At 38.1% G+C, this 23,162-nt stretch overlaps 1 protein-coding gene across 1 annotated transcript; it reads right to left on the bottom strand.

Annotated features, from left to right (window-relative positions):
• Positions 1 to 19,170: 19,170 nt before the first annotated feature.
• On the bottom strand, positions 19,171 to 20,379 carry LOC113760086 (F-box protein CPR1-like). Its single transcript, XM_027302660.1, has one exon. The coding sequence runs from the start codon at positions 20,377 to 20,379 to the stop codon at positions 19,171 to 19,173; it is 1,209 nt and encodes a 402-aa protein (XP_027158461.1).
• Positions 20,380 to 23,162: the final 2,783 nt, after the last annotated feature.

Below are 23,162 nucleotides of genomic sequence, written 5' to 3'. Positions count from 1 at the left end.
CTTCACTCGTCATGCATCTTAGGTAGGTCTCTAAACACTGATTTAACCTTTCACTCTGCCCATCAGTTTCTGAATGATACGAGGAACTATAGTGTAGCTCAGTTCCAGCCATCCTAAATAGCTCCTGCCAAAAATTACTGGTGAATATCTTATCCTTGTCTGTGACAATTGACTCTGGTAGGCCATGGAGTTTGTAGACATTATCTAGGAAAACCTATGCCACTTGAGCAGCTGAGTATGGGTGAGAAAGGGCGATGAAATGACCAAATTTTGTTAACCTGTCCACAACCACTAGGATGGTGTCAAATCCCTTGGAACAGGGTAGCTTTTCTATGAAGTCCATGGTAATGTGAGACCATGCTTGAGTTGGAATAGGTAGAGGGTGCAGTAATCCTGGGTAGGGAATATGTTCACTCTTACTCCTTTGACAAACTTCACATTCTTGTATGAATTGAATGATCTCCTTCTTCATACCAGGCCAGTGAAAAATACTTTGCACTCTTTGTATGCATGCTCTCTGACCCGAATGTCCTCCAATAGGGGACTCGTGTAGGGCCTTGATTATTTTCTGCCTAATTCCTTGGCTGTTCCCTACATACAACTTCCCCTTATATATGAGTATCTCTTGATTGAGTTGAAAATCAGAGCCTTGTGGTTCAGGGTCCAGTAGCAACTAGCTCATTAATTCCTTGCACTGCTGATCTTCAAAATAGCTGTCTTGCAGCTCTTGCAACCACAGAGGTTGAACACTAGTTTTGGCCATCAATTGTTGCTGCTGAGGTTGGAGTTCAGTCATGGTTCTCCTAGATAGAACATCAGCAACTGTATTCTGTGAGCCTTTCTTGTATTGAATTTCATAGTCCAATCCTAACAGTTTGGTCAGCCATTTGTATTGAGCAATGGTGGTTAACCTTTGTTCCAATAGAAACTTCAGTGATTTGTGATCTGCCCTGATAATAAAGTGATTCCCTAACAAATAGTGTTTCCATTTTGTAACTGCAAAAACAAGTGCCATCAGTTCCTTTTCATAGACAGACTGCCCCATATTCCTTGGTGAAAAGGCCTTGCTGATAAATGCTATGGGGTGACCTTTCTACAAGGGTACAACCCCCATCCCTTGTCCACTTGCATCTGTTTCTACCACAAAAGGTATATCAAACTTAGGCAACCTCAGCACTAGAGCACTGCTTATGGGTTGCTTAAGCTGGTTGAAAGCCTTGTGTGAATCTGCATTCCAGTTATAAGCATTTTTCTTCAGTAAGTTTGTCAGTGGTTTACTGATTGTCCCATAGCCTTGTATGAAACGTCTGTAATATCTTGTGAGCCCCAAAAACCCCCGGAGCTCCTTAACATACTTAGGAATGGGCCATGATAGGATACACTCTATCTTGCTCATGTCCATACTTACTCCTTTACTGGATACCACATGCCCCAAATACTCCACCTCCTACTGAGCAAAAGAACACTTGGAGAGCTTGGCATATAGCTGATTGTGTTTGAGCACTTCCAGCACTTGATGTGGATGCTCCCTATGAAGGTCCAGAGTGGTACTGTAGATCAAAATGTCATCAAAAAACACCAGAACAAACTTCCTCAAGAAGGGTTCAAACACCTGGTTCATTAATGCCTGAAATGTTGCTAGTGCATTTGTGAGCCCAAAGGGCATCACTAGGAACTCATAGTGACCTTGATGAGTCTGGAAAGCTGTCTTATGTGTATCTTCCAGTTTGACCCAGATCTGGTGGTACCCTGACCTCAGATCAATCTTAGACAAGAATCTGGCACCATATAGCTCATCCAAGAGCTCATCAATGTTGGGATGGGTATCTGTCCTTAATAGTCAGGTCATTAAGATGCATGCAGTCTATACAGAAACGCTAGGTGTTGTCCTTTTTCTTAACCAGCAACACAGGGGATGCATAAGGACTGTTACTTGGTTTAATAATTCCAGATTTTAACATATCAGCTATTTGTTTCTCGATTTTTGTTTTCTATGAGTAAGGGTACCTATACGGCTTCATTTTGAAAGCCTGTGCTCCTGGTTTCAAGGGAATTTGATGATCCAATTGTCTGTTAGAAGGTAGCTGAGTAGGTTCTTGAAAGACTTCTGGAAATTGTTCTAATATTGCAGAAATTGATTTTGGTAGTCCTGGTCCTGTTGTGTTCACCTGTCCCACTTGTGCTAAGATGGCACAACACCTTCTTTTAGTCTGCAGAAAACCTCTTAGATCCTTCCTTCTGACCAATTCCATTGTTGCATCATTCACTGCCCTATGCAAGGTGAACACTCTCCTTTATGGAACATGGAAATCTTCAACTGGTGAAAGTCAAAAGTGATGGGGCTATAGTTACATATCCAATCCACCCCCAGAATTAGATCCCAATCTCCTAATTCCATGATCCAGAGATCAAAGCAGAACTTGTAATTTTGTACATTCCACAGTACTCTTGGGCATTGAGCTCCACTGGTTACCAAACTCCCATCTCCCATAGTAACAGTGAATGGTTTGACATACTCATAGGGAATTCCTTGAGCAGACACAAGCTTATGATGAATGTAGCTATCACTACTGCCTGTGTCCACCAGAATTTTGACAGATTCTCCTGCCAATTGTCCTTGCAGCAAGATGGTATTTCACCTGAGAGAGTCTGAGAGAGCATTTAGTGATATCTCCACTATTTTCCCTGGATTTCCAGTCAGCTCATCCTGTTCTCCTATAGCATCTTGGAATTCAGTGTCCTCCTCTTCGTCATACAGCATAAAATTCATGTGTTTCATCTTGCAGTGATGTCTCACCCCAAACTTCTCCCCACACTTAAAACACAATCCATTGTTCCTCCTGAATTGCACTTCTTGAGGAGATGGTCTCTTAGCTTCTGGATTCCTAGGAGGTGGTTTTGGTGTATTGTTCTGAGGAAGTTTATAAGTACTGACCCCTCCATTCGCAGAATTTGGATGCCTATACATCCCAAACTTTGGCTCAGCCATCACTTTGTTGCCTTTCTTTACTGTCTTTCCTTGCAACCTGAGGGCTTGCTCCTGTAAGTGAGCTATCTCTATGACTCCAGAAAGATTATTTGGCTTAAGCATTTTTACCATAGGTTTAATTTCCTCCTTGAGACCACTAATAAAATTGGAAATGAAATATTCTTCACTAAGGTTAGGATTCTAGATCAACATTAGAGTTTTGAGTTCTTCAAACCTCTCCTGATAAACCTCCATAGTACCGACTTGCTGTAGCTTATTGAATTCTTCTACAATGTCCCTACAGCAAGTCCCCCTGAACTCCCCAAATTCCTTCCATGTCAGTTTAGGTTTTTCCAGCTTGATGCCCTGGAACCAATTATCAGCATTCCCTTCTAGAAACATCTCTACTACCAGCAGTTTATGATCCTCAGGGATCTTATTCAACATGAAGTACTTGTTACATTTTCGGATCCATTCACAGGGGTTCTCACCATTGGACATATGTAACTCAAGTTTTGGAAGATTGTAGCCAGGAATCTTACCTAGGAATTCTCAGCTTTTGGCTTCTTCCTTTGCTCCCAAACTCAACCTCTGATAGAGGGGAGGTGTTGGCAGCAATGGTGTTCGATCTCTTTCAGTCTTGCCTCCTTCCTCAGAACTTTTTTCTTTGGCTAGTAATGCTTTCATCATTGAACTAAGTGTCTCAAATTTCTGCTCCATTCCTAGCACAATCACATCCATCCGCTTATCTCTTCCTGCAATTTCTTCCTTCACTTGCAGATGCATGCCCTTAACATCCTCCACCACTTCCTGCAACTTGAGTTCTTGTTTCCAAATGTGATCTTTCAAGGTCTTGAAGCGAGTACTCTTTGCCATTGTGGTTCTTGAGCTGTCGAAGGATCGGTAGCTCTGATACCAATTTGTCAAGCCCCTCCAAGCTAAAGTAGAAGAAGCTGGGAACCAGTAGACGAGAAGGAAACTTGAAGAGAAAGAAAGAAGAGGGAGAGAGAAGAAGAATAGGGAGAGAGAGAAATTGGAATGAGAATCTGAGAGGAAAAATGTGATTATATTTCTTGTCTTTAAGCCAATGTAATTTGTCAGAATATATACAATTCAGCAATCCAAAGATTTAGCTAGCAACAGATTCACTGCAATGAACTAACTTCTTGACATTCAGTTATAACTAACTTTAACTAACTTTTGAATTCTTATGGTAATTGCACTAATTGCCCTTAAACTTCCCTCCATTCGCAATTTAGCCCATGCTCCTGACAACAATAGAATTGTCGAACCTCGGGACCATCTAGTAATAAGTCCAAACCTCGAGGGGGAGGGGTAGATGCAATTGCCCCTTAAAGATTCAGTTATCTAATTCACTGAAGCAATACGAAATTGTAACATCTCTCTTCCTAGCACAAAACTCAATTCTTTTCATTGTAAACTTTTTTTCAAAACAAAATTAAACGAACATAATATTTCCACTAGCAATTACCACAAATTTTCTTTCCAATGCACAAAACCCATCGGATATTCCAATTCCCACTATTAGGAGGCTGCCATCATTCATCTTTGGGCCATAAAGGAATCACAATAATTTTCTATTTTATGTTCAGTTTGGTCCATTCTCTTACCGTCTTAACCCTCTTCAAGAACACAAACCAACTTGGAGGCAGGGAAGGGAATGGTTGGATTGTTCCACCGTCAAATTTCACTGCTTTCCCTTCCACCTCATTTTTTCAATTTGCATAACCATTTCCGATCATTTAGTTTCTTCATCAAAATTTTCTATCAAGAAAGTGAAAGGAATCAAGCCCCAGAAATTCCAAAAGAAAAAAGTAGCAACAGGAAACAAGAACATTGATCAGGAGCTCAAGGAAAATGGCAACTTCAAGATCGGATTGCCCAAATATCAAAATAGTCTTTCCTGAAGAGCAATCCCTGAGATGCATTATCCGTACAAGATTCCCAAATGGGATGCCTGAAGATTTCATAGCCATCACTATGACGACTCTCTCTTATCTCCATCATTGGTCAACTGGTCATAAAAACGTTAATCCAATAGTATCTGTGTTGATACTGAGCAAGTTCTCAGCACCATTAAGCTTGCTCTAGATCCAGAGAAGCACTTAGCGGATCCTCGATTTCCATGGGAAGAAGGTAGGAATCCCACTATAGGGATATGGGGTTTGGGGTTTACTGCTTTGGAGATGGACTATAGTTCTTTACCAAGATACTGCACTAGGTATGCACATTTGGTTTATTTGGCCAACAATGTGATTAGGATTCTGAAGCTGAAATTGGCCTATCCTGATAATAAGAAAGGGAAAGAGAAGGCCAAGAATAAAGGGAAGGAACAATTGGACAGTGCTGACAATAAAAAATTGACAGAAAAGGCAATACAGAAAGGAAAAGGAAAATTGGTAATTGATTGTTGGGAAAGGGGTACCGGTACAGGCACACAATATCAGAGTTAGCCCAGGACAAATTTCTCTTTTCCAAAGTACCAATTAAAACAGGAACAAACAAAATCATCAAGTAATAGTACCAGTAGTGATAATAAAATGCAAGAAAAATAAAAAGCACAGGACACCAGAATTTTTACCTGAAAAATCCAAATTGGAAAAAATCACGGGACCTAGTCCAGTCAAAATCTCCACTATCACAACAATGGGAATACACAGGTCTATCCGAAATATTCGAATGACAATAATATCACCAATACCAACTTAGCAAAATTGCTATAAAATCACTCCAAAAAACTACAACTATTAAAAAAGTGGGTTTGGAAAGGTGTTACCAAACGAAGAGAAAATCTGAAAGGGAGAACTGCACAAGTAGTCCCTCACATATTGCAAATGTGAAAATTTAGTCCCTCAGATCGAAAATGATCAATTTTAGTCCTTAGCAAATAAAAAAGGATCAATTTAAGTTCCTTTTCACTTTTTCGATTGATTTTTGCCTGGAATATCTCACGCGCACACCACGTGGCCAACTTTTCAAGGGTAATGACCAAAACCAAAATGTAAAGGATGAATACTTCCCAAAATTCTTCTCTCCTTCATTTCAACCAAACCCAAAAGCAAAGCTTCATCTCCATGGCAGAACCACCAACTTGTAATTGCGGTGTACCAACTAGGGTGAAGATGTCGTGGACAGCTGAAAATCCAGGAAAGAGGTTCTATGGTTGCGTTTACTACGAAGTAAGTGTGCCTGATTTCTGTTTCTTTTTTCCTTTAGAAAATGTGAAATTTGAAGAGGTAATTTTGAACAGCATAATGGTGGTGGCGGCTGTGGCTATTTCAAGTGGTATGATACAAACAGTTACAAGAGGTGCGATAAATTAGTGAGACACACAAGAAGATTGACGAAGAGATTAAGAGAGTTGAAGGCAAAGTTGGAAGAAATAAGACGCAAGGAGAAAATGATGAAATTGTTGCTGTTTGTGGCCTTTGTTTTTGTAGTGCAGAATTTGTTGAGCAAAGATTGAGTTGTAACTGGCACTTGTTGGTGCAGGTGGTGAACTGGAAACAGGGTGGCTTTTATTTGCTGTATTTAGGTTGGGTTACGTTTAGTGGCCCTGTTGATTGTACAAATGGGAGTTGGAATGCAATTATGAAGCTTAAGTTCTCTCTGGTATATTGTGATTTTTTCTTGAATATGAGCTTACAACATAAGATGGAATAAAAGTCTAACTTGAAAGATAATGAAGATGATAATGGCGATATTATAAGCGAAGAAAGAGTAAAAAATGAACCAATAATCAGTCCCTTCAAAAATAAGAAGAGCATGCATTCCATTGCAATGAAAAAATAGCACATAACCGAGCCAAGTACATTCATTACAATACGCCTCTTATCAAAAAAAATTCAATGAACTAAGAAGTCAATTCCATTGCTCCAAAAAAAAAGGTCTGCTGAAGTCAAATACACGATAAAAGTAGATATCCATTGCAAATACAATACAAGTCAAATTCATTGCAGCACTTTCAGAAGTAGATATCTTTGCAGTCATCCCTCTTTGCAATAACATGCCGTAGTCACTAGGCCTTTTTAGCCCTCTTTGCAGCACTTTTAGAAGTAGATATCTTTGCTGTTTTCTTAGGCCTCTGATACAAACAAAACAATGAGGAGGTCATTACTTATAGTCAATAGCAATTTTTACAGTCTTAGAAGTAGACATGTAGTAGACAATATTTACAGCCAATCCAGGTGGTTCCCATGGGTGTCTCCTATAGAGAAAGGCCAATGTTGAATCACAACTACTTCGAGTGTGTCCAAATCTCCGACATACACCACATCTGTACTTGATTTTCTTACCCTGACAATTGGCAACCAGAAATTCAAGTAAATAATAGTATAGAAAGAAATCAACATGCTATTATTAATATGAACAAATAGAGAAACATGAACTGGAGATGTTGCATTCTTTGTTGTCGATGTTGGAGTAGGTGGTTGGCTTGTTGTAGGTTGATCTGGGATTTGATTGATGAGATCAAACAAGACTTGGTCACTTGTATCAGTCCCCAAGCCACTTGCACCAAAAACTGCTTCAGGTGTGAAATTGGACTGCTTGTTTGCAATAGGAGTAGTATTTTGAGGCCGGTAATCTATTTGGGACTGCTGAGGTTGGGACTGCTGAGATTGGGATTGCTTGTTTGCACCAGGATTCACAGTGTTAGGAGTCTGCTGTTGTTGCTGAGAGATACTTGTAACCGCAGTAGCTTGTTGCTGGACATTCCCTTGATCATGACTGCTTGGACAATTCCTACTATTATGGCCCTTCTGTTTACACTTTCTGCACTTATAATCCATTAGACCAACTCTAGACAGTCTCTTTGTTTGTCCTTGAGAAGTTGTTGCAGCTGGTGGCTCATCTAGTTCTCTCCTTCTTACCTTCTTTGGCCGGCCAGGAAGCTTGATGGTTTCAGGTGGCAAGATAGGCCCCTATTTCAAATCCTTCCACAAATGCTCACCATTGAGAGGATATATTATAGGTCCATATGCCCTCATATAGGTCTCTTTTGAGTAGCATTCATGAACAAAGTTCTCGAGAGGCTCCTTTGTCAAAGCAATGGCACTCATTGCATGAGCACAATGAATGCCATTTAGTTCCCACCTTCTACAACTACAAGTTCTGCTAGCCAAATTCACAGTGTACCTATCCCCATACATACATCTCACCTCATAATTCCAATCCCCTGAAGGTGTAGCTATGCATGCACTAGAAGCAGTTTTTACCTTTTCCAACTTTTTAAAAATTTTGGGACATATCTTTCCTGTATACTTCTTCATCCACTCCATTTTATTCTCCATTCTAACCATTAAATAAAGTCGTATTGTTTCCAACATACCTAGTATAGGCCTCTCCCTTGCTTCTAAAATGCTGGAGTTGAAACTCTCACAAAGATTGTTCAATAAAATGTCACATTTAGGGAAGGTTCTGAAGTAAGCTCTGGACCATTGCCGCGGTATTGTGTTGTCAAGCAACCATTGAAATGCACTCTTATCAACTGCTTTCAAAGCTTCCATCAAAACCTTGAACAGATTTTTGTAAGGAGCTCTTGCAAGTGCCCAAATTCTCTCCTTTAATGCCAAACCACCATACAGCTTTTTAAAATTATTGTACATATGTCTCACACACATCCTATACTCCACATCTGAAAGCAACTCTTGAATAGCTTGAATCAGTCCCTTCAACAAATAAAAAGGTGAAAACAGATCATCAAATTAAAACTAGCAAACTCAGCTTAAAATAACCCCAGAAAAATACACTAACATACCTTTTGTTTATCAGTAATAATTGTCCAATGATTTTCATTTCTGATTTGGAGGTCATTCAGCAATTCACCCACGAACCATTTCTAAGTCAGCTTATTTTCTATTTCCACCACAGCATAGGCAATGGGGTACAACTGATCATTGGGGGTCAATTCCTACAGCTGTAAGCAACACACCTTTGTGGGGCCCTCTAAAATGGCAGCCATCTAACCCGACAACAGGCCTACAACCACTTAAAAAGCCTGTCTTGCATGCATTGAGACAAATATACAACCTCTCAAACCTATCTTCTCCCTCATCATCTTCAACAGTGGTCATGAAAACATTTGAGCCAGGATTAGCCCTCTTGACTTCCCTACAATAGTTTCTTAGTTTGTTGTATTGGGTTTCATGTTCACCATTAACTAAACTCTCTGCATTTTTCTTGGTTCTATAAGCTTGCCACCTAGAGATGTTGACATTAACATCAGTCTTCACTTTATCTGTGAGTGTACTCACCTTCATATCAGCCATAGCAGCCAGCTCCTTTTTGTATCTATCAACCAGAAAAGTTGAGTTTTCTAGTCCATGGTCAAATGTCCTCCCACAACTGTGTTCATCTTGCATGCTCTTGATTTGAAAAGTCTTTTTGTCTAGCATAACAGCTGTAGAAACTTTCCAACTACAGTCCTTGCAATAAGCCGTAGCTCTTCTACCATCATTTTTACTGAACTTTATCTTTCTTCCGTGAACCACTCCATGGCTCTTGCATGCCTTTATGAACAACTGCTTACAAGTAAAAATCTGCCCAACCTCAAATTTGGGATCAACTATATCAGTTTCAGGGTTAAATTTTGGAAACTTAGCTCTTTTTCTTGGCTGATCTTCTTCTTCTAAGTCACACCAACTATCAAATTCATTTGAGTCAGTAGCATCTTCTTTCATCTCAGCACCCTCCACTTGACATGTTCTCTCCTTTGTACTCTTATTTGATTTGCAATTTTTGACAATTTTCTCCCATTCAGTTTTTCTGTCTTTAACAAATTTTACTATGTCTTCTTCATCACTAAACTCATAGTCACTATCAATGAATTTGTCACCATCACCAGGTTCCTCATCTTCCTCAACATGTGTCTCCTTCTTACTCTTCTTCTTTCTCTCAACTTTTTTAGCCTAGTTGAGGATTTTTTCTTTAATGATTTCTCTTTTGGTGATTTGCTAGTAGAAGGTGTTTTTTTCCTGCATTCTGTACTTCTGAGTTTGTCCCATCTTGTTATTTTCTAAAATTCTAATCAGGCCCTCCTATATATACTGCATTATCTCCTTTATCAGCAACTCTAATGTCAACTTCTGAAAGCATTTCACCTAAATTCTCCTCTCTTATAGCTGCTTCGTCTATGTGTTTATTAGCTCCTGACTCACCAGCACCTATGCTATCCTTTTCACCCTCATTTTCAGATTGAGTTACAGGAATATTAGTCATCACAATTTCTTCTACATCAGAAGATTCTTCATGCACCTTACCACCCTGTTGATTTTCCTTAGGATCAGTCCCCTCTTTTGGTTTAGAAGGTCCAACTTTACATTCACTTATGGAATAGGTTCTTAAGTGCACAAAGTATACATCAACCAAACCATATTTCACTCCGTCTCTAGCCAAATCCTGAGCAACATCTTCACATAACACATACACTAACCCATCCTCCATGTTCTTCCCGGGTATTAAATAATAGTATATTACACTAAACTCAGGATAACCTAGTTTTTCTGCAACCCTATCAAGTGTACAGATGGACCATCTGTCAGGATTGCAATAGTCAACAATTTTTACACTACCCCCATGGTATTCTTTGTTCGGCAACGCAGTGAATTCACCTCCATAGTAGACCCTAATGGAAAATCGATTCATACCATCTGCCAACCATTTAGGAGACAGTTAACAACAAAAAAATTATTTTGGGACCGACCGCCAATCTATGTAAAGCGACAACACAACACAATACAAGGGACCACATGTACTTACAATAATTTAATACATAAAATTGACCACCAGCAACCCTAATCAATATAATAATACTTCTTAACTGCACAAATCATGCTTATTGCAACTGTATTTAAACTATTCACATAGTATCTGACATCATTTCATAAATTTTACAGTTTAGGGTTTAAAAATACATACTGTAATTTGGGATCCATTGAATGTTTTCTTTGTCCATTACTCTAGTACGCTTGTTTCTTCTTCGCTTCAATCACCAACACTCCTTTTCATCAAAATCAGTCCACTGCTGGGTAGTGATAATTAAATTTTTTTTTGGGTTGAGAGGAATGGAGATAGAACGGTGAGTTGTACCAAAATGGAGGTTTTTTTGGGAAGTATTCTTCCTTTACATTTTGGTTTTGGTCAACAGATAAGTGGTTTGGCATTTTTACCCTTTAAAAGTTGGCCACGTGGTGTGCGCGTGAGATATTCCGGGCAAAAATCAGTCGAAAAAGTGAAAAGGAACTTAAATTGATCCTTTTTTATTTGCTAAGAACTGAAATTGATCATTTTTTATTTGAGGGACTAAATTTTCACATTTGCAATATACGAGGGACTACTTGTGCAGTTCTCCCAATATGAAATCTGAACCTGTAGATGAGTAGAGTTTGACGAGAGGATCGCGTCTGTGAAATTTCGTCTCAATCGGACTTCAAATCACCTTCCAACTGAGGCCTTGAAGTTATTTCTCTCTCTGCTATTTTTCTCTTCGTCGTTCTTCACCAAAATGAAAAAGTGGCGGCTAACCATTTTTTTCCCTCGCACCAGGACCCAAAAATGAATGCTTCATGAGGCTGCTCAATATTCCGTCACATGAAGCCTTCAAGTCTTAGTGACTTGTGTTTTGGGTTGGCCCACAAATGGGTTGGCCCACATAAGTCCAACAATCTCCCCATTCAGCTCATTTGTGGGGCTCCACCAAACCTGTTTCTTGTCGACAAAACAAGAGTTTCTCCTTAAGCAATGCCTTGGTCAACATGTCAGTACCATTATCATTTGTATACACCTTCTTAAGTGTCGATAACTTGGAATCCAGTACTTTCTGAATCCAATGATACCTCATATCAATGTGTTTAGATCGAGAGTGGAATGTAGAGTTCTTACAAAAATGAATAGCGCTCTGACTGTCACAATAAAGACTATACTTCTCTTGTTTCATGCCCAACTCCTAAAGAAATTTTTGCAACCAAAGAGTTGCATGTTGCAGTGGTTGCGATGTACTCCGCATCCGTACAAGAAAGGGCGATACACTTCTGTAACTTACTTTGCCATGACACTACCCCCCTGCAAAGATCATCAAGTACTCAGATGTGGACTTCCTATTGTTAAAATCACCTACCATATCTGTATCAGTGTATCCATCTAGCATAGTTTTATCATTGGCGAAATATAGACACAGTCTAGAAGTTCTCTTGAGATACCAGAGAATCCATTTAATAGCATTCCAAATGCTCCTTATCAGGATTTGAGAGATACCGACCAATTACTCCAACTGCATGAGCAATATTTGGCCTGATACAAATCATAGCATACATCAAAATACTAACAGCCGAAGCATAAGGAACCTTCTTCATGTCTTCTTTATCTTTCTCACTTGTAGGATACTGCTTGATATTCAGTTTAAAGTAACCTGCAAGTGGAGTTGAGACTTCCTTAGCTTTGCTCATGTTAAACCTATTGAGTACTTTCTCAATGTATTTTTTTTGAGACAACCAGAGCTACCCATTTTGCCTGTCATGTGAAATTTTCATTCCCAGTATCTGTCTAGCTAGACCCAAATCTTTCATTGCAAAGGATTTATTTAACTCCTTTTTCAACCTGTCAATTTTTATAATATCACGGTAAATAATCAACATGTCATCAAGATATAGTAAGAGAATAATAAAATCACCATCTGAAAAATTTTTCACATAAACACAGTGATCAGATATAGTCCTGTGGTATTCATGGTCTGTCATGAAGGAGTCAAACTTCTTATACCACAGTCTCAGTGCTTGTTTCAATCCATACAAACTCTTCTTGAGACGGCATACAAGATTTTCCTTACCATTTTCTTTGAATCCCTCCGATTGTCCCATGTAGATCTCCTTTTCCAAGTCGTCATGCAGGAAGGTTGTCTTCACATCAAGTTGTTCGATCTCCAAATTCAAACTAGCTACAATACCAAGAACAACTCGAATTGATTACATTTTTACCACAAGAGTGAAGATTTCTTCAAAATCTACACCCTTCTTTTGACTAAATACCTTCACAACCAATCTTACTTTGTACTTTGGTTGTGAGCTGTGCTCCTCAATTTTCAACCTGTAAACTCATTTGTTCTTCAGAACTCTCTTACCCTTAGACAGTTTCACTAAGTCATAAATATGATTCTCATGCAGGGACGTCATTTCCTCTTGCGTGGCTCGCAACAAATTTTCTTTATTCTTATGCTCTAAAGTCTCACAGTAGGACTCTGCCTCTCCTCCATCTGTTAACACCAAATATTCATGAGAATTATATATGCTAGAAGGTCTACTCTCTCTGGTAGATCTCCTAAACTCATCTTGTGGTGGAGGTGGTGGAGTAGGTAATGTCTCATGCTCAGGTTCATTAGCAGTAGGATTATCACTATTATTAACATCCTCCCTCTACTCTGTCTCAGCTCCTCCTTGATTAAAATCAACAGGCACTGGAATTAGATCTGGATTTGAATTTGAACTAGCAGGAATGTCATATGAAGATTTTGAGTTATCACCTTTATCAATGTTTTCAATGGTTTGACCTTCAAAGAAGACAACATCTCTACTCTTGGTCACCTTCTTTTCAATAGGATCATACAACCTATAGCCAGAATTTTCATTTCCATAACCCAAGAAAATTCACTGTTTTGATTTTACATCAAATTTTGACCTCTCATCTTTGAAAATATGAACAAATGCCTAGCAACCAAAAACTCTCAAATGCTTAAAGGATATATCTTTTCCCGTCCATACTCTCTCTGGGATGTCACCATCTAGAGAAACTGATGGAGAAAGATTAATCAAATCGACTGCAGTCCTCATTGCCTCATCCCAAAAGGATTTTGGTAACTTAGCATTAGAAAGCATACATCTGACCCGTTCAGTGATGGATCTATTCATCCTCTCTGCTACCCCATTCTCTTGAGAAGTTTTTGTCACAGTATTCTCCAATTTGATCCCACGGGACTTGCAATAAATTTCAAATGATCCTCTGTACTCACCACCATTATCAGCACTAATACACTTTAACTATTTGCCAGTTTCTCTTTCAATTTTATTATGAAAATCTTTAAATACATCCAAAACCTGATCTTTGGATTTCAAGGCAAAACACCAAACCTTTCTAGCAAAATCATCAATAAAAGTTATAAAATAAACAGCAACACCAAGAGACTTATCTTTCATATAGCAAACCTCAGTGTGCACCAATTCTAACGGATTCAATTTTCTAGATGGAGGAAAATTTTGAAATGCAATTCTGTGTTGTTTCCCATAAATGTAGTCAATATAAGATTTAAGTGCATTACCTCTAATTTCAGGTAGGAACTGTTTGCGAACAAGTGTCTAAATCATTTTTCACCCATGTGCCCAAGTCGCCTATGCCAAAGATCAATTGATAAATCACGAACTGCATTGACTTCTCCCTTCCCCAACTTGGCTTGCATCAAGTAGAGGGTATTCTGTTTCTTTCCTCTAGCAACAACGAGATTTCCTTTACTGAGTTTTCATTTACCTCCACCTTGCAAGTTATGGTAACCCTCATCGTCAAGTTTTCCTGTAGAGATAAGATTAAGCTGAATATTAAGGACATGTTGAGCATTTCTTAATATCATCTGGCACTCGGTATCTGTATCCAAATATATGTCTCACATGCCAATAACTTTGCATGAGACTTCATTTCCCATCCTAACATATCTAAAATCCCCTTCGGTATAGGTTGAGAAGAAATGCTTGTGAGAAGTAACATGGTAGGATGCACCCCAATCAACTGCCCAATCACTGTCATAATGAATAATATTCACCTGACCATCATCACAGAACACAAACATGTCATCATGAGTTGCAACAACTGCTGTAGTGTTTTCATCATCTTTTTCCTTCACTTTACCCTTTTTCTCAACCTGATTCCGTTTTAAAATTCTGCACTCCTTCATATAATGTCCATTCTTTTAACAATAATAGCATGCAATATTTTTTCGCGACTCAAACCTGCCTCTGGATTTGTCATTCCTGTTATGGAGTCCTCTACTTTTGCTTCTCTCTCTTCTTTCTTTCTTTTCTGTCACCAGGGACTGGGACTCATAAACAATTCCTTGTTCCTTCCTCCTGAGCTCTTTATTCATCACAGTCTCTTTTGCAATAGCCATAGTCAACACACCATTGGAAGTTGAATTGCTGACGGAGACCACCATGATTTTCCAACTATCCGGTAGTAAACTAAATAATAATAAAGCATGCACTTCATCATCCAAATTCAAATTTAACGTAGTTGTCTGGTTTATCAATTCCTGAAAATTACTCAGGTGCTCAGTCATATCTTTCCCATCTTTATATCTCATCCGAATAATCTGCTTCAGACAACTAGCCTTGTTCAAACCGGTCTTCCGTTCATACATACTTTTAAACTTTTTCCATAATACATCAGCTCTAGTGTCATTAGCAAAATGTTGAAAAATATTTTGACCAATCCATTTTCTAATATTATCAACAATTTTTCTGTGCATAACAGTCCATTTTTCATCACTCATATCACTTGGTCTACTTTTATCCCTTAGAACAGGTTCAAACAAATCTCTATAATACAAGTAGTCTTCCATTCTAGGCTTCCAAATCAAATAATTAGTAGCATTCAATTTTATCATGCAACCACTTTCCGAATCATCCATTTTTAACTAGTATAACTGAGCAGCCCAACCTGACTGCTCTGATACCACTTGTTGGGAAAAGGGTACCGGTACAGGCACACAATATCAAAGTTAGCTCAAGACAAATTTCTTTTTCCCCAAATACCAGTTAAAACAGGAACAAATCAAATCACCAAGTAATAGTACTAGCAGTGATAATAAAATGTAAGAAAAATAAAAAGCACAGGACACCAGAATTTTTACGTGAAAAATTCAAATTGAAAAAAATCACGGGATCTAGTCCAGTCAAAATCTCTACTATCACAACAATGGGGATACACAGATCTACCCGAAATATTCGGATGAAAATAGTATCACCAATACCAACTTAGCAAAATTGCTATAAAATCACTCCCAAAAACTATAATTGTCAAAGAAGTGGGTTTGAAAAGGTGTTACCAAACGAAAAGAAAATCTGAAATCTGACCGGTAGATGAGTAGAGTTTGATGAGAGGATCGCGTGTGTGAAATTTCGTCTCAATAGAACTTCAAATCACCCTCTAACTGAGGCCTTGAAGTTATTTCTCTCTCTCTGCTATTTCTCTTTTCGTCGTTTTTCACCAAAATGAAAGAGTGGCGGCTAACTAACGGTTCTAGAAGTTCAGGATCAAACCTGGTGGATGAAGCAATTGCACTTAAATTGGCAATGTGTAAGGTTGCCGCAGAGCTACTAACGGAAGTGTTATTCCAAGTGCAAAGTCCTCAACTCCTCAACTATATCTGCACAAACAGAGTGAGTGACATTCGACTAGCTACCGTGGTTGATGACATTATTCAACTAAGAGATTTGTTTCATATATGCTCTTTTTGCCTAGTTACAAATGATAAGACTCAACTAAGCTCCAAGCTTAGCATTCATGCCTTAGGCATTATTTTGGATGAGGAACTTTGGTTTCCTTAGTGGTAAAATCGCCGCTTGTAAAGTTCAATCGAGCCTTTGCTCGCACTTGTAAAGTTCTTGTCTAGTAATACAAGTACTTATCGTTTCGAAAAAAAAAAAAAGAAAGAGTGGCGGCTAACAATTTTTTTCCCTCGCACCAGGACCGAGAAATGAATGCTTCATGCGGCTGCTCAATATTCCGTCACATGAAGCCGTCAAGTCTTAGTGACTTGTGTTTTGGGTTGGCCCACAAATGGGCTGGCCCACACAAGTCCAACATTGATGACGATCAGGAAACGAAAGAAAGGAACCTCAGAAAGGAAAGGGAAACTGGCAATTGCTGGTGATCAGGAAATAAAAGAAAAGGCCATGCAGAAAGGAAAGGAAAAATTGGAACTTGCTGATGATCTGAAAGGGAAAGAAATGGCCAAGCGGAAAGGGAAGGAAAAATTTGAAGTTCCGGATGATCAAGAATTAAAAGAAAAAGCCAAGCAGAAAGGGAAGGAAAAATTGGAAATTGCTGATGAAGAACTCATGAAGCTGACGATCACATTGCCTGCGCTGGAGAAGCTGCTGAATATTCGTTATGTTGAGCACCTGGAGAAAAAAATTGAAGAAGAAGAAAGCTATGGTAGCGCTGACAGAAAAATTCAAGAAGGCTGTGAAGTTCTTTCACAAGAATAAGGATGATAATGCTGATGAGACAGAATTCTCAAGGGATTTCTTGGAAGTGGTGTTGATGTGCTCCAATGAACAAAATCTGCCTAAAGCGATGCAGATTTTGGAGCTCCTTTTTCCAGAAGACCATCGATGTGGAAGAATTTGAGAACTGGATGAGGTCGCATTTTGTCTATTTGTGATGATTAGCCTGTTTGATGCTTCTAATATTGCTATAACATCATGCATTTCTCTGACTAAGCAGTTCAATGAGGCCATAAAGGCTCCATAATACTTAGGTGGCACTGTCATTTCCTAGTGGATCATTTTCTTGTTGCCGGATTGAAACTCCGCATGAGTTCTTGACTTTGATTTTCTGAGAGTTCAGGAGCAGAATAAGGCATGAGACATTCATAGCTGAAACTTTTAGTTTGATGATCATTTTCTTTAAAAAATATGATGATGATGATGATGCTGGTGTACAAAGCTTCCCAATCGAAAGAATTTTGTTGCACGTATGTAGAGCTGGCAATTTGTCCCAAGTCCCAATGGGCTACCCATGCCCAAAGGAACTTTGGGCGGGATGTGTATTATAATTTGGTATTGGGTTTAAGTTGGGACACATCCCAACTATACCCATTAATGAATGGGAAAGGATGGGAAATACTTGGGTACCCATTGGGCTCAAATGGCAAGGGCTCCGTTTGGATTAACTGTTTTTGGTAGGTGTTTTTGAAATATTTTATTGTAGCAGTGTATATGAAAAATTTTTACTATAAAATTTTTTTGAAATATTTGATATATTAATATGGATGGGATGTTTCTTGAGTTATTGTATATTACTGTAACATTGTATTTGAAAAACTTATTTTTTGAAAAAAAAGTCAATCCAAACGGAATCTTAGATTCAAAAATTATCTTTAACAATTTTTATAGTCATACCAGCGAATATAATCTAGTAGTCTTCCTAGTCATTATCCACAAGAATTTCCAGCATTTCAGTTAGTTTAGACCTGTCATCCTTGGACAATGATAAGGATAAATATTCAACATCCTAAGGACCTTGGCCATCTTGATATATGTTGGAATATGGCTGTATATCTATCTTTTCCTTTATTTGTTAATCCAATTTTTGGTGGGAATCTTGAGTATAAAGCACTTGCATGTTTATTTAATAAAACTAAAAGAAATTTAATAAATCAAAAATATAAAAATTATATAAAAATAAAAAATGAATTAAAGGAAAAAAAAATATGTAGAAAATGGATTTGGGTATTGGGCGGGATCAATCTAAACCCATCCCAAAATGATCCCGCCCAAGTTAGTCCCAAAACACATATGGGTAAGGTTGGGCCCAAACCCATATGACTCGGTTCCATCTCAAACCCAAGCAAATCCCGCCCATCCCGCCCATTTTGCCACCTCTACACGTATGATTCATTAATACTCTGCTTTTGCCCTGTTTTCTGATGAATATAATGAAGAAATGCATTGAAAGTTGAAAAAGGTTGTTTCAGATTGTACACATAATTTGCAGCAGTTGAAGGTTTTGAATGCCCATTAATCTAACTGCCGTTTTTATGACGCATAAAGCATAATCAGATGTAATGTTCTTGAATAATTGGGATACACTGAGCAAATTTTGCACCCAGAACAATCCTCTGTGTTTAATCCGAACTAGTTAGAACTCAATAATAATATAATCCAATCAACAAAATGGTGGGATGAATAATACTAACATGCAGTTGGAGAAAAATGACATATACTGCTACAACCTACTTAAAATCATTGAAAATTTATCCCGGTGTTGAGCTACTATGCTATAATAAACTACCAAATAGAAGATGATCACATGTAGATGGAGGATTTTATCTCATCAAACACTTTCCTAAATTAACAGCTCTCGTTTTCGCTCCTCTGCATAATCTCAGTAAATAATTGACCGACCAGATTATGGGCTGCTTAAAGCGTTTTCTTCCAATCATAGCCAGCAGGGGAAATTAAACTTTCGACAAATACATCAGCTGAATACGCTACAAACTGTGTGCTAGGTAGTATGGATTTGTATTCAGCTGTTCGTGGATTGTAACTAACAATCCTTTGGTAGTTGATGATCATTAACAGTTCACCATTTTTATTAAGCATCAAAGGGATCATCCGGCTAGAAATTAATAATGCAGGAAATTCTCGCACTATTTCAAACATGGGAGTCCACGATTCTTTGACACCATACTCTTTCATCACCATTAACTGAAAATTCCCCTTAAAATAACTGGGATTATCCCATTGAACCGTACAAAGATAGCATTCTATAATTCCCAGACCAAGTATCACACTGTCTTCCCTATTCTTGCACTGAGGCAATGGAACCTCAACGATTTGATCAGTCTTTGGATCAAAACCAATAATCCTCTTACTATTTACCATATCAGGTCTGTAAACATCCCATTCCCAGTGCAGAATTCCATTGCAAAGAACTGCCCGTCCTCGACCCCAACCACTATGAGGAAACTTCAACCCTTTCCAACGTTTGTCTTTCAAAGCAGCTACCAAGACAGATTTGCCAAAATTCTTCACCGGAAGCTTAAGCTTTACAACTACTTTATAATCCTCAGAGGACGAGTCATAGCATAACCCTGTAATGCTTACAGACGCAAGACCATCTAGATAATCTAGTTCGAGCACGTGGCAAAAGTATGCAGTCGATGGATTCCACAAATAGAAAGAAGATCCAAGAATCACAAGCAATAAACCATTGCACGAACCCCCAATAAACCCTTTGTTATCCCTCACGAGTTTCACCAAAGGGAATCGTTGGATGGAGCCTTCCTCATCAGTGAATTTCAACCCAGGCAATTTTTCAATGGATTGCAACCAAGGCAATTTTAGGGAGGGTAGGTAGGCGCGAAGGTCTGCTGACATGAAAACTGCCATAGATCTAGCATTGTGACGATTGAATCTCGGATCAACTATCGTAGAATTCCAGAGCTTATTTACGCATCTGAATCTCAACAGTGATTTGACTGGAAGCCGGGGAAGGATTTCAGAATTTATTATTTCCTGTGGAAGATGAGGCATGTTTTCTTGCTGTAGCCTTAAACCTGAAACTTTTGGCAGCCCTGATGACGATGGTTTGCTTCCTCTTGAACCAATGTATTTTTTTGAACCCATGCTAATTAGACTTGAATCGCTATTCGTTTCTTGTTATCGGATTTGATGGGACCTAGGTTTATAGAACTTCTGTTTCTTGTTCTATGGGAATTCTATGTCCGAAGAACTCTAGGGTTTGAAACAAATGCCATATAAAGTCTACGATGTTGCAGCCTACTTGTGTAAATACTTACGAAAACTTCCCAATCGGATTTTGCTTATGTCAATGACCCGACATGTGAATGGGTAAGGTCTGGATTGTATCCTTTTGATCCAAATCCAAAGCTCTTAAATTTTGTTAGATCCAAATCTTTATGAGTCTGAAAAAAGCAAATTCAAACTCAAATCCTCATAAATCTAGTATTCAATGGGTATCCATTATATTTAACTAAATATACTAAAGTAAAAATATATTAAAACTATATAGATTTAAAAAATAATATAAATACTGTCCAATTTTTATTTTCAAATAATAAAATTAATATTCAAGAAGTTGAATACAATATTATGAACTTAAAAATAGAACTATTATCGGCTGCTTCTATTTATTTTCAAAGTTTCAACTATATCCATGTCCGATTTTTCATTTGCTTGCCTTTACTTCTTTTCCTTTACTTGAAAATTTTGTGCCAATTTCAGTGGTTGACAGATGTATATTTTGTCAGATGTTTTGTGCATATTTTGGATGAATTGTGATTAATTTGGGCTTGAAATTATCATTAGAATGGCTATTTTGATGTTACGTGATAATTAACTGATGTTATTCAGCAATTGTGGAGAATTGTGCAAAGCAGAGAAAAGTTTACTCTTTGATTTCTTGTAGGAACACGGTATCCAGCGCTATTTACACTTGGCTGTACCGGATTCTGAGAAAACATCCAGTGCCAAATAGAGGGAGCCCGGAGCCGAGCTAGATATCGCACCAAATACTCGTTAAAAGGTTTTCAATAGCAAGAGTATTGAGCAATACACTGTGTCGTTTAGTGAAATTCAAGTTGGATACTGCATTAGATATTTGAGAAGAAACTTTTCAAGTTGCACAACTTGCAGCCAACTTTCCAACCTCCTTTTCTGCAATGGCTATGACATTTTGACAGCTACTGTTTGGAGTCAAAATATCAACTTTTGTTATCTTAATGTCACTTTATGTCAATCGCCCAATTTGTCTTGATTGAAGAAAAATCTTTTGGAGAAGCTTCTGGAGAAGAGATAAGGAACCTTGTAGTTAACTTTAGAAGAATTATTCCAAAACATTAAGTTGTTTTAACACATCAATATTAGGACCAAATAATCTTTATTAATCTAGACTTTAATTGTAATAAAAATTTGTATATAACTTGTTATGTAAAAGATTGCTTTTATTGAAGTGATTGTATATCAATTGGGTAGAATTTGTATTGAATTATCATTTTGGCTTGCTTGTAGTGTATGCATCGAGCCTTGTAGACAATTTTACCTCTAGATTCAGAAATGGAGAGGACTTTAAGGAGAATAAGGAGACTCGCACTACAAGAAACCACAGTAGAGCAACAAGGAGGTGCACTCTGCATTGAGTTACCTCAAATAGAGCAAATTGCAGGAGGCGCATAGGAGAGTACTAAGGGATTTTGCGCTGCTCAAAGGGAATGGTCTTCAAACAAACATTGCACGCCCACGATAATTGCTAATAACTTTGACATTAAACCTACACTAATACAAATGATGCAGGTATCTCAATTTAGAGGTAATACTACCGAGGGCCCTAACTCTCATTTTGCTACTTTTCTCGAAATTTCCAATACTATTAAGCTCAATAGGGTAAGCGAAGATGCAATTCGACTGAGGTTGTTTCCATTTTTATTAAGGCACAAAGCAAAGGTTTGGTTGCAATCACATCCATCTAATACTTTTACTATATTTTCCACTGGCAAAAACTACTATATTTGTCGAATTCATTCTTAAACAAATATTTTCCACTAGCAAAAACTGCTAAGCTAAGAATGGATGTAATGAGTTTTTGTCAATAGGATGGCATATCATTAATGAGGCATAGAAGCAATTTAGAGAGCTACAACGAAGATGTCCATGTCATGGTCTTGCTCATTGGTTCATTATGCAAACATTCTAAATGGATTAAACTTCTTGACAAAGACTCATATAGATACCTCAATGGGTAGAGCATTGATGGGCAAATTAGCCGAGTAATTTCAAGAGTTGATAGAAAAAATGGCCGCTAACAATTATCAATGGACTAATGAGAGAGATAACACTAGAAAAGTGGTAGGTATGTTTGAACTTGGTAGTCTTAATTTGTTGAATGTCAAGATAGACAATGTGGTAAAGATGTTGAATCCACAAGTGACTAATGTTGGTTTTAGTTCAAGTTCACATGCTAATGTGGCTTGTTGTGTTATGTGTGGAGGAAATCATGACGATTCTAGTTGTTTAATATTGAATAGGTACAATTTGTCAACAACTACAATAGGACTACACAAAACAATTCTTACTCAAACACATACAATTCAGGGTAGGGAAATTACCCAAATTTCGGATAGAGGGACTAGACGAGCCAACTAAGGCCACAAAATTCACCTGGTTTTCAACCAAGGCCTATGATTGTCGAGACTAAACCTTCTTGAGAGTTTGCTATAGAAAAGTTAGCCGATGTCTCAAATGATAAAATTGACAGATTAGCTAGTGCATCTTTTGAAAGATTTGAAAGAATTGAGGGGAGATTGGACCAACTTACTACAATGTATAAAAATGTTGAGATCCAAATAGGACAAATAGCTAGTGCTTTGAACCATAGGAACCCAAGTGAGCTG

This window comes from Coffea eugenioides, chromosome 2, assembly GCF_003713205.1.
Source record: "Coffea eugenioides isolate CCC68of chromosome 2, Ceug_1.0, whole genome shotgun sequence".
Classification (NCBI taxonomy): domain Eukaryota; kingdom Viridiplantae; phylum Streptophyta; class Magnoliopsida; order Gentianales; family Rubiaceae; genus Coffea; species Coffea eugenioides.
This window is presented reverse-complemented; position numbering and strand designations above follow the sequence as displayed.